The sequence below is a fragment of the Aureobasidium subglaciale genome (assembly GCF_000721755.1).
Source record: "Aureobasidium subglaciale EXF-2481 unplaced genomic scaffold scaffold_15, whole genome shotgun sequence".
Lineage (NCBI taxonomy): Eukaryota > Fungi > Ascomycota > Dothideomycetes > Dothideales > Saccotheciaceae > Aureobasidium > Aureobasidium subglaciale.
In genome coordinates, this window is record NW_013566980.1 from 184,018 (window position 1) to 197,710 (window position 13,693).

Here is a 13,693-nt window from a genome sequence, read left to right on the forward strand (position 1 = left end):
TCAAGGCTCTGAGAGCATCAGCATAGGAGGAAGCTCATACTCAGTCTAGAGCCGAGTCTAGTCCGAAAGCTGATACACGAACAGTGAGAGCAAGGGCCCTGTAGACCACTCAATTACATGGGCGGACTGGATACAGTGTTTCAATTCATTTTATTCTTATTGGGAGTCGTGATACAATTTCATTCGTCAGGTATTACATGAGGATGTAAGGGTTATCCATTTACTCTGCGACCCAGACGGCAGCCATGCCCATACCGGTGCCGACACACATGCTGGTCACGCCGACCTTTTCTCCTCTCCGCCTGAGCTCGTAAAGCAGTGTGCTGACCTGTCTGGCACCAGTGCATCCCAAGGGGTGGCCGAACGCAATGGCACCTCCCTTGGGGTTGATCTTCTCCATCGGGATCTGCAACTCCTTTGCGCACCACAGGCATTGCGAGGCAAAGGCCTCGTTGATCTCCCAGATGTCGACATCGTCCTTTGAGATGCCTGCCTTTTCGAGTGCGACGGGAATGGCCTTCCAGGGGCCGATACCCATGAGCAATGGTGGCACACCGACGATTGATGCAGCGACGTACTTGCCGAGGATCTGCTGACCAAGTTTCTCGGCGGTGGAACGCTTCATGAGCAGTACAGCGGCAGCACCGTCGGAAATCTGGGAAGCGTTGCCGCCGTGGATGGAGCCGTCCTTTGCGAAGGCAGGGCGAATCTTGCCCAGAGACTCGGCGGTCACGCCTGCTCTGACACCGTCGTCCTTGCTGACGGTAATCTCCTTGGTCTCGTCGGTCTTGGGGTCGGTCCACTTGACCTTGAGAGGGGCGATCTCCTCGTCGAAGAGACCCTTTTGTTGTGCCTCTGTGGCTTTGGCGTATGAGGATGCGGCGAATGCATCTTGGTCCTTGCGGCTGACACCACGGTCTTTGGCCATTTGCTCGGAGAGAACTGGAGGAAGAGTCAGTAACGTCACAGACAGTTGAGTGAGGCAAGACACTTACCTCCCATGGGCACCTTGCACTTAGCAGCCTCCTTGTGGTTCTCGAGCAGCTCCGAGAACTCAGTGACGGCTCCAGGGCCGTACTGACTGCTCATGCTCTCAACGCCAGCACCGATACCAATGTCAATCATACCGGTCTTGATAGCATTGGCAATCTCGACACAAGCCTGCAGACCAGAACTGCATTGACGGTTCAACGAGTGCACACTAGTACTATCAGGGAAGCCGGCAGCCAAAGCAGCAGCACGGAACTCGGTAGCACCACCTCCAGGAGCCAGCACGCTACCAACAGCAATATCCTCGACCAGCGAAGGATCGATCTTTGAACGCTCGAGCAGTGCCTTGAAAGCCCCGTGGAGAAGATCTGCGGCGGCTGTGTCTTTGAAGCCGCCCTTGCCTCCCTTTGTGAGGGGTGTGCGCAGACACGCTGTTACGACGATATCATCAGGGTTCTTCTTGAGAATGGCATCGCGGTTTGGGGCCAGGTCGACTTCTGACGACTTGAGGTGGGTTGTGACCTGCGAGAGACGCTCAATAGCTTGAAACGATCCACCTGTCAGCTTACATCACCAAGTCATGGATAGTAACCACTTACCGACAGAGTTCTTTCCTGTCTGGTTGGCCATGTTTTCTATTTGCTGAAGCAATTATTTGGCGGCGCGGTAAAGTTGAAAGGAATGAGCAACAATAAATGGCAGGGAACAGATAGGACAAGGGCAGATGATGTATTATTGTCTGGGGAGCCGAGGCTCGGTTCGGCCTTCACATGTCATCTTGGCGCGTCGACCTCTCTTCGAACGCACGCCGTCATGCTGTCTATTCACAGTGTTTAAATATTATGAAACAACGTCTGCTCGTCAGCATTTACATATGCGGCCTCGGCCTACTTCTCACATGTGCGACGAGCCACTTCGATGTGCTTGTTCACGATCAAGACACAGCCATCTATCAAGTCACACCCTTCACAAGATGAATATGGCAGGAAGACGTGAGTGGAAGCAAAGTATATTATAAAGTGCAGCTAATTATCGAAGCTCATAAGTTGTGGGTATCATCAAGCAAAAGTATCCTCCATCCCCAAATTCATAGACCCATATGTGAAAAACAGCAATAGCAAATCGTCCTAAACGCCTACTCGTCCTTCGAGTGATAAGAGCAAATATCAGAAAATGAACAGAAGAAACCATAGCAAACAAAAGCAAGAACAAAGCATCAATACATATCAGTGCAATGAGAAGGAGTCTCGGAACAGCATATTCGTTGCCATCACTTGGCGATTCGGCTTCCATCGTACTCGTCTTGGACAAGGTCGACATCGTAGTCAGGCAGCTCGGACTTCTTCAAGTGGCCAGGCAGCACAGTACGGCATGTCAGAGCAAAGCGCATAAGACCCTTTGGGCTTACTCCGTGTTCGAACCACTTCTGGAGATGAGCGCCGCGCATGATCACAATGTCTCCGTGGCCGAGGGACAGCTTGATGTAGTCGTCGACTTTGGTGTGACTCTTCTTGCCTGTGTAGGCTGCGCGAAGCGCAGTAGCCATCTCGGCGAGTCTTGCCTTTTCCTCATCTTCAGGTAGATTGGCGTTTCGAATCTCCTCGATAAACTGCTTGCGCAGTTCGTAGTTGGGGAACTCAGGCAGTGGGTCATCCATGGTCATGACAGTCATCCTCTTTTTGTTGTAGTGGATGGTCTTCATGCCATGATAGAAAGGTGACTTTGGCTTGAACCCCATGTCGGCTCGACCACCAAGGGACAGTGTAGCGACCGTAGAGCCCAACCCCTTCTCTCCATCATCGTGGTAGTTCATTGATTGGTCTTGGAGATAGGCGACCAAGTACAGTTCATTGAACTTTTCCTTATCTTTGATGGCGTCTCCCGATGTCATTCTGTCAGCCCAATTCAGACGAGAGACGGCTTCTGTGACAGGCCAAGGGGCAGCTGTAAAGGGAAGACTGTCACCTGCAGCGATGAATTTATAAGGCATGCCATAGTTGATGGTGAAAGAGTTCATGAGAGCATTTGACAACTCTCTGCGCACCAATCCGTGGCAGTCGACCTGGAGATGTTCCCACATCTCATTGGGGCCTCCAGGCTCGTCGCGCACGACCTTGTTTGCAATGCCGTGGACAACTTCACCTTCTTCGGCTGCTGAGACCTGGAACTTGTATGTAATCCAGCGGTAGTTGTGCGAAAACTCCACCGAGATCTTGACGTGAGGGAGAGCAGAGTCATGCGATGATGGGTAAGAATCACTGACCGGATAATTCTGATCCTGAATGGCAGCTGCGGGAAGCGGGTTGATCTTGGGCGTGTGTTCGAAACCACACCCTGTGCACTCCCAGCCTTCCCACTTGACACGTGCGTTGCATTTGCCACAATCAGGGCAGGTCATGCCACGGAGGTTCTCCATTTTGTAGTCTTCGCCAGCAATCGCGGAAGCTGCGTATAATGGGAAGCGGAAACTAAGAGGAGCGTTCTCGTTTGCCCAGGGTGTCTTCTGCTTCAGGAAACGAGGGTCATAGTATAACTGAGTAGGGTCAGGCGTGCTGCCATCGGACAAACGCCAGAAGTTCTGGCATCTGCTGTTGAGGCACATCCAACCGCACAAATACAGCTGGCCATACTCGTTACGACACGAGCCACAGTGTTCTTTGACAGGAGGACCAAGTGCTCCGAGCTCAACGACGGGTTCTGAATCTTCAGGCACCCACCATCCAGTGACGCTTGAATCAAGCTTCTCCAGGCGGTATTTGATTACATTGAACCTGTCCTTCTCAGTCCAGACATGAGTAGCCTTGTACCAGTCGAGAGAATTGTACTTGTGCGGCATCTTGCTGGGCACCTGGATGTTCTTGTCGCCACAAATCACAGCAATTGGGCTTTGCTGGTTGATGGCGTTGACCATTGCGTGATATTGATGCTTTTGTTCTTGGTCTTCACGTTGCTTCATGCCGCTGTCGCCGTCTTTTGCCATGCTGCCACTAGCTCGCAGGATAATGACGTTCTCGTCCAGATGATCTCTTGGATGGCCATTACCATCGAGCATGAAGGCTTTGGCAACGCCGTTCTTGCCATAGTAAGAGCCTTGCCAGGATGCATAGAGTCCACTGAGACTCTCGCAGAGATGATGACGAGTATCTGCCCAGATGTCTGGCTGGCCACGAGGAAGCGGCTTGTCATCGATTGGCACTCTTGTTGTAAGAGCTACCGAAAGTGTGGCCAAATTATGTGCGTCAGCCGCAGAGGTTGGAGAAGTTTGTGGGAGCATGATCTCCGGTTCGCTCTCAGGGCTGGTCGGAGGCGTAGACTGTGGCGACGAGGTGTTGGTCGATTGCGAAGGAGCTGTCACGTGAAGAATATGACCAAGTCTTTCGGGATCGACTCTGAACTTCACGATTCTGGACTCCTTGACCTGCTGAGCGATCGGCATAAGGTCTACGAATTCGTCATTTGAGGTTTGCAAATCGCTGGGCTCAGGTGAAAGAAGAACTGCATTGGGTGGTTCCACGATATCTTGTACCTGCCTGACACGGGCACGAGTCTTGCGAGTTGTCTCGGGCGATGAGACCTTGGGCTTTGACACCTTGGGCGGCGATATCTTTCTTCTTTTGACCGGAAGCTCAGACGGCTTGGGCCTAGGCTCGGGCTCAGGCTCAGGTGAACCTTCAAGGTCGACAGATTGCTGGAAACGAAGAGGTACCTTGCGCTTTCGTATGGATCTACGAACAAGAGTGTGGGCGTTGTATGGCTCTGCGTCGTTCAAAGCAACGACAATCGTGTCTGCCACCGTGTTGGTCAACATGGGAGTGGGCTGAGATTCGGGCTGAGACTCGAACTGAGGGGCAGGGTTGACCGGCACGTACTCTTGCTGGTAATCGAAATCTCCGGGGACAGAGCTCAACGGTGAGCTGGGTGCTTCTCTATCTCCGGACGAAGACAGCTTATACTCAGATCCGAGAAATGAATCGTTTCTTGGATCCATATCGCGAAGTTGCTTGAAGCTTGGATTGTTCGGGTTTTCCCGTGAGAGAGGAACAAGTCAAGAAGCGTTGATGAAACTTGGGCTCTTTTCCAAGAGACAGCAGGTCGAGCGTGAGATTTTGCTGAGTTACAACACTCTGTGCCACGAAGAGAAACAGGCAGACGCGCTCTTGAGTTTTGGAAGAGGCGATATAAAACAGGCAGTCTACCACATACACGTGTGATTGCTCGCTATCAGGGTCGTTTTGAGCACGTGCTATGCCTGTTCAAAGCGTAAGACAGCAGGCTAGACCTGTTGGAACGGCAGAAGATGGTCGGTTGGCAAATCCTGCAAGACTGGCTCTTGATTATGTCTAGTGATAGTCAGCGCCTGAAAAAGATTGTAAAAGCAGGCTTCTTACGAATCCTTAAACAAACTCGTGCTGTGCTACCGAGCTACACACGCAACAACACGACGACACAGCAAGCTGCTCAAATGATAGCTGCTGGCCGAATCCAGAACTTGTATTTTGATGTTCGGAGCCGATGAGGACCAATCACGAGTCCCTTGCACCTGTAGATTTGAATCAGTATGTGCACATGTCTAAATGATGGATGTCACGTCGCGCTCACAGAAAAGCGTTGCTGCGCAGACGGACAGCACACGAGAAATTGAGGTGGCACGTGTCTGTCTGTAATGTATTAACCGAGTTCACGTGGTAGACACCGAATCTGAGTTCAGGACATGTGCAAGGTAGGTATTGATAACTTTTATACGGATGAGGAAAACAGCCACACGCGTCTTGTCGCGTCGGGAATGCTTGTGAGTTAGACTTACCAGGACTCTGCCAGAGGCAATGTTTTGGCGAGGTCGTGAGGAATCTGATGCGGATCTTGAAGAGATGAAGAAAGTGCTGAAGTTCTTGGAAGGCTTGAAAGAAGTCGTTGAGATATACTTTCGAAGAGATGGAAGACTTGAGGTCAAACTTCTGTGCCTTCCTTGGGATCGAGCAGGGGAGAGAAACTGAGCAGGGCTGTACAGATGGACGATATGACCAGGCGGTGAGATGAGTCAAGTTGCAACTTTGGTAGTGCAAAGTCAAAGAGTGTTTCTTAAGCTTCAGAGGTGGTGTGGGAAATGTACGCGAAAGCGCTGGGTATGAGCAGACCTAACTTGTAATCTTCAACAGGAATTGCTCTTAGTGTCCAGTGGGTGACTTTGGGCTCAAGGCGATGTTTTGACAGGTTGGAGTTCAAGTATATGTAAGTACTCGGTCAGCAAGAACGATCAGACGCAAGACGCGCCGAAGCCTTCCAGGTTTTCGGAAGCTCGCTTCCGAAGTGCAGGAAGTCCGAGCTCAACGGCATCCGACGTTTCTCCAATCGTGCTGCACCCGTGCGTTCTACCCCGCACCAATGCGGAGAAAGGTTACTTGAAGCGTCATCTCTCGGCGAGAAGGCAGCTCGAAACAATCAAAGATGATTGTGGTGGGTGTAACGATGGCTGACAAGGCCGAGGCAGATATGCCGCTCTAGCTCGTTAGTATTTCATGGGAACAAAACCCTTTTCATCCCTGTCGTTAGCCATCTCACACACCTTCCAGATCCAATACACTAGGATGCCATTCTACGCTCCCAATTGGGTGCCAAAACTGCCTTTTGAGATACCTGACTCAATCTCGGTAGACAAATTCATTTTAGACGAGAACTTTGATCGTCATCCTTTGGGATACTCAAGACCGCCATTCATTTGCGGAATCACCGGCAAAGAGTATAGCGCATTGGAAGTCAAAGAACGCGTTGACTTTCTGGCCAGAGGGTTGAGTAATGAGCTTGGTTTTCATCCCAACCAGGGATCTGAATGGGACAAGGTTATCGGTCTCTTCAGTATCAACACAGTGAGCAGCAGAGTTGAAATTTTGAGTCTTGACAAGTTTCTAATCCTTTTTAGATCGACACTTTGACTCTCGCTTGGGCAACTCACCGTATTGGAGGTATTCAGACACCGGCCAATGCAGCCTATACAGTTCAGGAACTAGAGCACCAATTGCGAGACTCTGGTGCCAAATGTCTTTTCACCTGTTCACCGTTACTGGACCTCGCGTTGCAAGCGGCAAAGAGTGTCGGGATTGCAGAGAACCGCATCTTCTTGCTAGATGTACCTCAAGCCGTTGCCGGCAAGAAGAGAGACGGATACAAAACCCTTGACCAATTGATTGATCAGGGTCAGAAGCTGGCGAAAATAGAGGGCCTCGAATGGTCTAAAGGCGAGGGCGCTAGACGGACAGCGTTCCTCTGCTACAGTTCAGGAACTTCGGGCCTTCCGGTACGTACGTTCCTGTGCACCGAAGATACGATGAATGCTGATCGTAAACAAGAAAGGTGTTATGATCAGTCACAAGAATGTTATCGCCAATGTACTCCAGATGCGAGCCTTCGAGGATCCATGGAGGAAAACGCTCATTGAACCTGGTAACCAATCTGATTACACGGAGAATGTCCTTGGACTGGTGAGTCGCTTTTGATGTTGTCGGCTGGAGTCAAACTAACGAGGTCAGCTGCCACTCAACCACATCTATGCTCTGATCGTCGTCGCCCATCTCGGTGCATACCGTGGCGACGGCGTCGTTGTCCTGCCAAAGTTCGAATTCAAGAGTTTCCTCGAAACGATACAAACACACAAGATCAGCAACTTGTACTTGGTACCGCCAATCATCATCACGATCACCAAGTCGCGAGACGTGGTGAAGCAATATGACCTTTCTTCCGTCAAGAGCATCTTTACTGGTGCAGCCCCGCTAGGAGAGGAGACGGCGCAAGACTTGCAGTCTATGTTTCCTACCTGGGCAATCAGACAAGGTTACGGAAGTAAGTCACAGTTCCCTGTGATGTTGAATCATAGAAGGTGAAGACTGACAACCATCTAGTGACTGAAAGTGCAACCGTGGTGTGTTCCACAATCCCGAGCGATGTGTATTTCGGATCGTCGGGAAGCTTGCTGCCGGGCATTGAAGCGCGAATCGTCACTCCCGAAGGTGAGGAAATAACGGAATACGATACACCTGGAGAGTTGATTGTCAAAGGCCCCGCTGTGACGCTGGGCTATCTCAACAACCAAAAGGCTACGGATGAGACATTCGTGGATGGTTACCTCAGAACAGGAGATGAGGCAGTGGTTAGAAAGCATCCAAAGTCTGGCCATGAGCACATCTTCATCGTGGATAGACTAAAGGAGCTCATCAAGGTCAAGGTACGTGTGTTGACGACAGCGAAAATAGGAGAGGATGACAGGAACTGACTTCGTGCAGGGTTTGCAAGTCGCGCCAGCCGAGCTTGAGGCTCATCTGTTGACGCACCCAGCTGTGAACGATTGCGTCGTTATTGGCGTGCCCTCAGACCGGGAGGGAGAAGTGCCTAAGGCGTTCGTCGTAAAATCTCCCTCTGTCGGGCTCGAGGAGTCTGACAGAATGGTTGCCCGAGACATCGCTCGTCATGTGGAGCAACACAAAGCGAAGCACAAGTGGCTGAAGGGTGGAATCGAGTTCATAGACATCGTGCCCAAATCGCCATCGGGCAAGATTCTGCGTCGTCTCTTGAGGGACAAAGAGAAGGAGAAGAGAAGGGCTGCAGGAGCGAAGTTGTAAGTCTCTACATTCGGCGTCGTTTTGACATCTCCTTTCGACGATATCGTTGCTACGTTGTGCTATGTAGCGTTGCCACGAAGAGCTGTAAAACAATTTTGCACCTTTCCGTCCGCAGAAGCTACCAATTGTTTCCGTGCCCATCGGTTCCAGAATAGAAACCAGGTCCAATTCTCGACAGGCCACAAGTTATCGCTACTAAACCTGCTTAGCTGTTTTGGGTAGGGTGAATCGCAGCACTTGAAGCTAGCTCTCCCGACTAATGGATGGTTCTATTTCCACAACTTGCACGCCAGGTGTACAGTGTTCTTGCATGCTGGTCAACATGAAGTTGACTCTACCGGGATCCCGTATGATCTAACGGAAGGTTGACCGCATGCCACCTAGGAAGTGAAATTCGCGCCCAAGGCTCAAGCGGAAGGCTGGTGCCTGCCTCCGGACAGCTCGTACGTCCAACGGGCAGGCCGTTGATGAGTGACAGGCAATCGTACAAGTTTAATCACGAAGCAAGCTGGCGATTAACTAGGTCGATGTCACTTTCGTCTTCGCCAAAACCTCACATCAGTAGCACGCAGGTCATCTGGCAGCGCCCTCGAGCAAGTCAGACGCGCGACGACATCATAGTCAGGTCCAAGTCCGCAGCGCTTCACGAACAATCGCATACAAATTGCATCGACGTCTCAGTGTAAACCCCGTCGGCCAGCGCCCGCCCGAAACGGGGCACGGGCAGATCAACATATCCCAACATGAAGCCGAGAGATTCGCAGAGCAACAAAGCGGCTATACAGGTCGTATGTCTTGTAAGCTCTCCTTCTTCCCCACGCGCCAGTGCTACCCCGCAGGTCTGACCATCATCTTCACATTCAGGGCTCGGGAGGAGGTCCCAGCGAAGACAACGTGACGGGGCTCTTGGTGCGCTCGACGGCCACCGAGTGGGCTCGTGGCTCGCTGCTGGCAGTCGACGCCGGCTCACATCTCGCCGCCATCACTCGCATCCTCGAGAGGAACCTTCCCAACGAGGCTCCTGCGCCGGATCTCCCTCCTCAGCGCATGGAAACAGATGGCATCTCGTCTCCGACCTCGTCACCACCGACTCGAAATCCCATACAGCCTAAGACGCTACCCGAACCCATCGTCCTCGACCAGGGCCCTTTTGCTGGCCTCCCTCTGCCTCATGCCTCTGCCCGCGCCAATGCCGCTCACATCGTACGCACGCACGTCTCTACCTACTTGATTACACACCCTCACCTTGATCACCTGTCGGGCTTCGCAATCAACACGGCCGCTTTCCATGCCACCTCGCGACCTAAACGACTGGCTGCCCTACCCTTCACCGTCGAAGCCATCAAGAAGCACATATTCAATGACATTATATGGCCCAACTTGACTGATGAGGACGGAGGCGTAGGTTTCGTCAGCTTCCAGCGATTAAGAGAAGGTGGCGATATCATGGTTGGTACAGGAGAGGGTCGGGGCTACATCGAAGTGTGTGACGGGCTGGGAGTCAAAGGCTTCAAAGTCAGCCATGGAAACTGCATGAAGGAGTCACAACCGACTCGCTCGCAGCGTGGCTCGCTGGGTAGCATCTCGGAACCTGATTATTCTGCCTTTAAGGGGTCAGACTACCGCAACCTCTCGATACCACATGTCTTTGGAACCCCCGGCGAACAGACTCCAGGCCATAGCTATTACTCTCCAGGACCCCAAGGTAGAAGTTTCACCAGTGACCCGACACCACAGCACTCGGTGGTGGACAGCACTGCCTTCTTCATCCGAGACTACGATACGTCAAAGGAAGTACTGATATTCGGCGACGTCGAACCAGACAGCATCTCACGCGTCCCACGATTGGCCACCATTTGGTCAGAGGCAGCTCCGAAGATAGCAGAGGGAATACTCTCGGGCATTTTCATCGAATGCTCATACGATGATAGTCAACCAGATGCTGTATTGTTCGGTCATCTTGCGCCACGGCACGTTGTTGCTGAGATGAGGACACTTGCGCAGATGGTCAAGGACGAAAAAGCTTCCAGGGCTTTGGATAGAGCCCAAAGGAAACGAAAACGCAGTTCAAACGGCCTAAACATAACGATGGATGATATCACCGATAATAAGAAGCGGAACAAAAGCATGGTTACCCGGTTGTCTAGCATGCAGCCTCGACGAGGCAGTTTACCTCTAATGGTTCCCGAAGAAGAATCACAAGCGAACACCCCCGATTACGCAGGTACAGAGAGGAACACGCCCGTGCCGGCGGACGCGCCTCTACAAGGCATCAAGGTGGTGATCATCCACGTCAAAGATACTATGGAAGATGGGCCACATGTAGGCGAGCGCATTCTGATGCAGCTGAACGAACATGCTGAAGCTCTTGATGTCGAAGGATTTGGCAAGCTTGGATGCGAGTTTGTTATCAGCAAGAGTGGAGAGGAGTACCACTTCTAGTCGATATTGTTTTGTTGGACGAACGACTCTTGTAATTACAGATCAACTTGTTGATGAAGGACGATATTTTCATGTTGGCAGAGTCTGGTGGCTTGTGAGGGAGTGATGAACAACGATGGATGGAGGCCAGGGGACTGTGTATTCATATACCTAATGTGGCCCCTTGCGGGTGTAATGAGAGTCAGTTATGACCATGACTGAAAGCCAATCACTATTCTGGAGGGCATGCTCTCACAGAAGCATTTGTATGGCTGAGAGGGGCTTGGCTTGGCGTCGAGGACCCCCACCAACAATGGCAATATGGAGAACGTCAGGACTAGCAAATCCGGAGCAGCGACGCTCTCTTTCTTCCATCACATCAATTACCTATCGAAAATGTCTGGCCAATACGAAATCCTCTGCCTCGAGAACCCTCTCCTGGATATCCAGGCTGTCGGCGACGAGAAGCTGCTTCAGAAGTATGGACTCAAGTCCAACGACGCCATCCTGGCTGAGGAGAAGCACATGGGCCTCTACGAGGACTTGTTCCAGAACTACAAGGTGGACTTGAACGCCGGAGGTGCTGCTCAGAACACTGCCAGAGGTGCTCAGTACGTTCTTCCCGCTGACTCGGTCGTCTTCGTCGGATGTGTTGGCAAGGACAAGTACGCCGAGAAGCTGGTCGAGGCCAACAAGCAGGTCGGTCTTCGTGCCGTCTACCGTTACGACGACGAGCAGCCCACTGGTCGCTGCGGTGTCATCATCACTGGCCACGACCGCAGCATGTGCACCGACCTCGCTGCCGCCAACTGCTACAAGGTCGAGCACCTGAAGGAGAACTGGGAGCTTGTCAAGCAGGCCAAGATCTACTTTGTCGGTGGTTACCACTTGACCGTCTCGGTCCCCGCCATCCTCGCCCTCGCCGAGGAGGCCGCTGCTGAGAACAAGGTCTTCATGCTCTCGCTGTCCGCTCCCTTCATCTGCCAGTTCTTCAAGGACCAGCTCGACCAGACCTCCCCCTACTGGGACTACGTCGTCGGTAATGAGACCGAGGCTCAGGCCTTCGCTGCCGCCCACGACCTCAACACTGAGGACATTCCCACCATTGCCAAGCACATGGCAAACCTGCCCAAGAAGAACACCCAGCGCAAGCGTACCGTTATCATTACTCAGGGCACCGAGCCCACTGTTATTGCCATCCAGGGCGATGACAACGTCAAGAGCTTCCCCGTCCACGTCATTGGCAAGGACGAGATTGCCGACACCACCGGTGCTGGTGATGCCTTCGCTGGCGGTTTCCTCGCCGGCTTGGCCAAGGGCGAGAGCGTCGAGAAGTGTGTCGACATGGGCTCATGGTTGGCCAAGTTGAGCATCAAGGAGTTGGGTCCCGCGTAAGCTTCCACCGTTCGATGCGCTCCCCAAAACAAAGACTGACATATCCCGACTGCAGATACCCCTTCCCCAAGCAGACCTACAGCGCATGAACGCCTCACCCAAAAGTCATTCTTCGCATTTGAAATTCTTCAACGAAATCTGGAAGAACATAAAGCGCTCCTCGAAGTCAGGAAGCGCCACGCTGGCATCGACATCGGCGTGAGATCTTCAACAGAAGCTTAGCCAGGCCCAGTGCCATCACTGCAGGTCCGAGGCAGGATATGAGACGATGAGGAATCAAAAGAGTTTTCAATACATTTCCAAATCATAACGAAGCACAGAGTCATGAACTTGAAACAGAGCGTCGATCCGACTAAGTGCCCCATCGTCCTTGAACTCTTGCATTGTAGTAGATGTGTGACAAGCAGGAAGGATCACATGCTAAAACTCCAGGGATGTACAGACCGCATCGGAAGCGGCGTCGAGGTCACGATAGGCTTCGCGGCTACATGGCGATCGATTTTGTGATATAGGTCAGTCCCAACCATCGTCTGCGTGATGCCACGGTTGTGCAGGATCGTAATCCTCCCTCCTCATGATGTCGAGTGCCGAACAAGCAACGTTACTTGTTGAGTTCGCATCGGCCTACAGGGCCCCACTTTACCGCATTCGTTCATGCCGACTGACTCTCTGCTGTATAAAATTGGCGATTGTAATATTGCAAAAGGCGTTCACGTATGTCGCTTAAAATGCGCCAACTCAAGCACAACTGTGACTACTCATATCCACGCTCCACGACTTGGATCTGGCCTCTCGCCTGGTCAATAGTTACGGTACAATTGTATACAGTCGTTAGTGGCTAGGTAGAATTAGAGTTTGTGATGCGAATACCCCAAGAGGTTTGTGGCGTCCTATCCATCGACGACATACGCAACTCCGATGGCTGAAGGGTGTGAAGGTCCGCCGAAGGATTCGCGCCGCGAGCTCGCCCGTTCTCACGTCTGCGGCTCGCTTCTCGTTCTCGCTCTGCGACTACTCAGCTGAAGATTGAGCCAACTTGGCTGCAGCCTGCTTGCCTGAACAAGCAAGTGGTCTTCTGAAAACGAATAGGACATCCCGAAGATATTGCGGTAAGCTGTTGTTAGATCGAGATCGGTGTCAGAATGTAAAAATCTCACGAGCTCAAGCTAACAGTAGGTGCAGTCGTCCAAGTCGCTTTATATTGTGAGATGTATGCAGAACTTGGAAAGTACAATGGCGGAGACGGGCTCACGCTCCGATGAGAGATATGTACTATG

At 52.0% G+C, this 13,693-nt stretch overlaps 5 protein-coding genes across 5 annotated transcripts; 3 read left to right on the plus strand and 2 right to left on the minus strand.

The window, feature by feature from the left end:
• Window positions 1-143: 143 nt before the first annotated feature.
• Window positions 144-1,694, minus strand: AUEXF2481DRAFT_90094 (uncharacterized protein). The gene is made up of 3 exons (XM_013486932.1): window positions 1,590-1,694; window positions 996-1,532; window positions 144-942 (listed from the first exon to the last, which is right to left on the minus strand). The coding sequence occupies exons 1-3, from the start codon at window positions 1,618-1,620 to the stop codon at window positions 221-223; spliced, it is 1,290 nt and encodes a 429-aa protein (XP_013342386.1). The 5' UTR covers window positions 1,621-1,694; the 3' UTR covers window positions 144-220.
• Window positions 1,695-2,260: 566 nt separating this feature from the next.
• On the minus strand, window positions 2,261-4,978 carry AUEXF2481DRAFT_6368 (uncharacterized protein; the record flags this gene model as incomplete). The annotated part of the gene is made up of 1 exon (XM_013486742.1): window positions 2,261-4,978. One exon carries the CDS (start codon window positions 4,976-4,978, stop codon window positions 2,261-2,263), a length of 2,718 nt encoding a protein of 905 aa, XP_013342196.1.
• Window positions 4,979-6,575: 1,597 nt separating this feature from the next.
• On the plus strand, window positions 6,576-8,600 carry AUEXF2481DRAFT_6369 (uncharacterized protein; the record flags this gene model as incomplete). The annotated part of the gene is made up of 6 exons (XM_013486743.1): window positions 6,576-6,854; window positions 6,908-7,282; window positions 7,335-7,466; window positions 7,515-7,824; window positions 7,884-8,206; window positions 8,265-8,600. The coding sequence occupies 6 exons, from the start codon at window positions 6,576-6,578 to the stop codon at window positions 8,598-8,600; spliced, it is 1,755 nt and encodes a 584-aa protein (XP_013342197.1).
• A 743-nt stretch (window positions 8,601-9,343) lies between these two features.
• Window positions 9,344-11,042, plus strand: AUEXF2481DRAFT_6370 (uncharacterized protein; the record flags this gene model as incomplete). The annotated part of the gene is made up of 2 exons (XM_013486744.1): window positions 9,344-9,397; window positions 9,465-11,042. The coding sequence occupies 2 exons, from the start codon at window positions 9,344-9,346 to the stop codon at window positions 11,040-11,042; spliced, it is 1,632 nt and encodes a 543-aa protein (XP_013342198.1).
• Window positions 11,043-11,417: 375 nt separating this feature from the next.
• On the plus strand, window positions 11,418-12,505 carry AUEXF2481DRAFT_47449 (uncharacterized protein; the record flags this gene model as incomplete). The annotated part of the gene is made up of 2 exons (XM_013486901.1): window positions 11,418-12,412; window positions 12,472-12,505. The coding sequence occupies 2 exons, from the start codon at window positions 11,418-11,420 to the stop codon at window positions 12,503-12,505; spliced, it is 1,029 nt and encodes a 342-aa protein (XP_013342355.1).
• Window positions 12,506-13,693: the final 1,188 nt, after the last annotated feature.

Excerpts from the sequence above, each read along its gene's own strand:
- AUEXF2481DRAFT_90094 (XM_013486932.1), bottom strand. The coding sequence starts at position 1,620 with ATGGCCAACCAGACAGGAAAGAACTCTGTCG. Across the intron at positions 1,533-1,589 it reads GACAGGAAAGAACTCTGTCG|CTATTGAGCGTCTCTCGCAG; the intron begins GTAAGTGGTTAC and ends GATCGTTTCAAG. Across the intron at positions 943-995 it reads GTGCAAGGTGCCCATGGGAG|TTCTCTCCGAGCAAATGGCC; the intron begins GTAAGTGTCTTG and ends CTCTTCCTCCAG.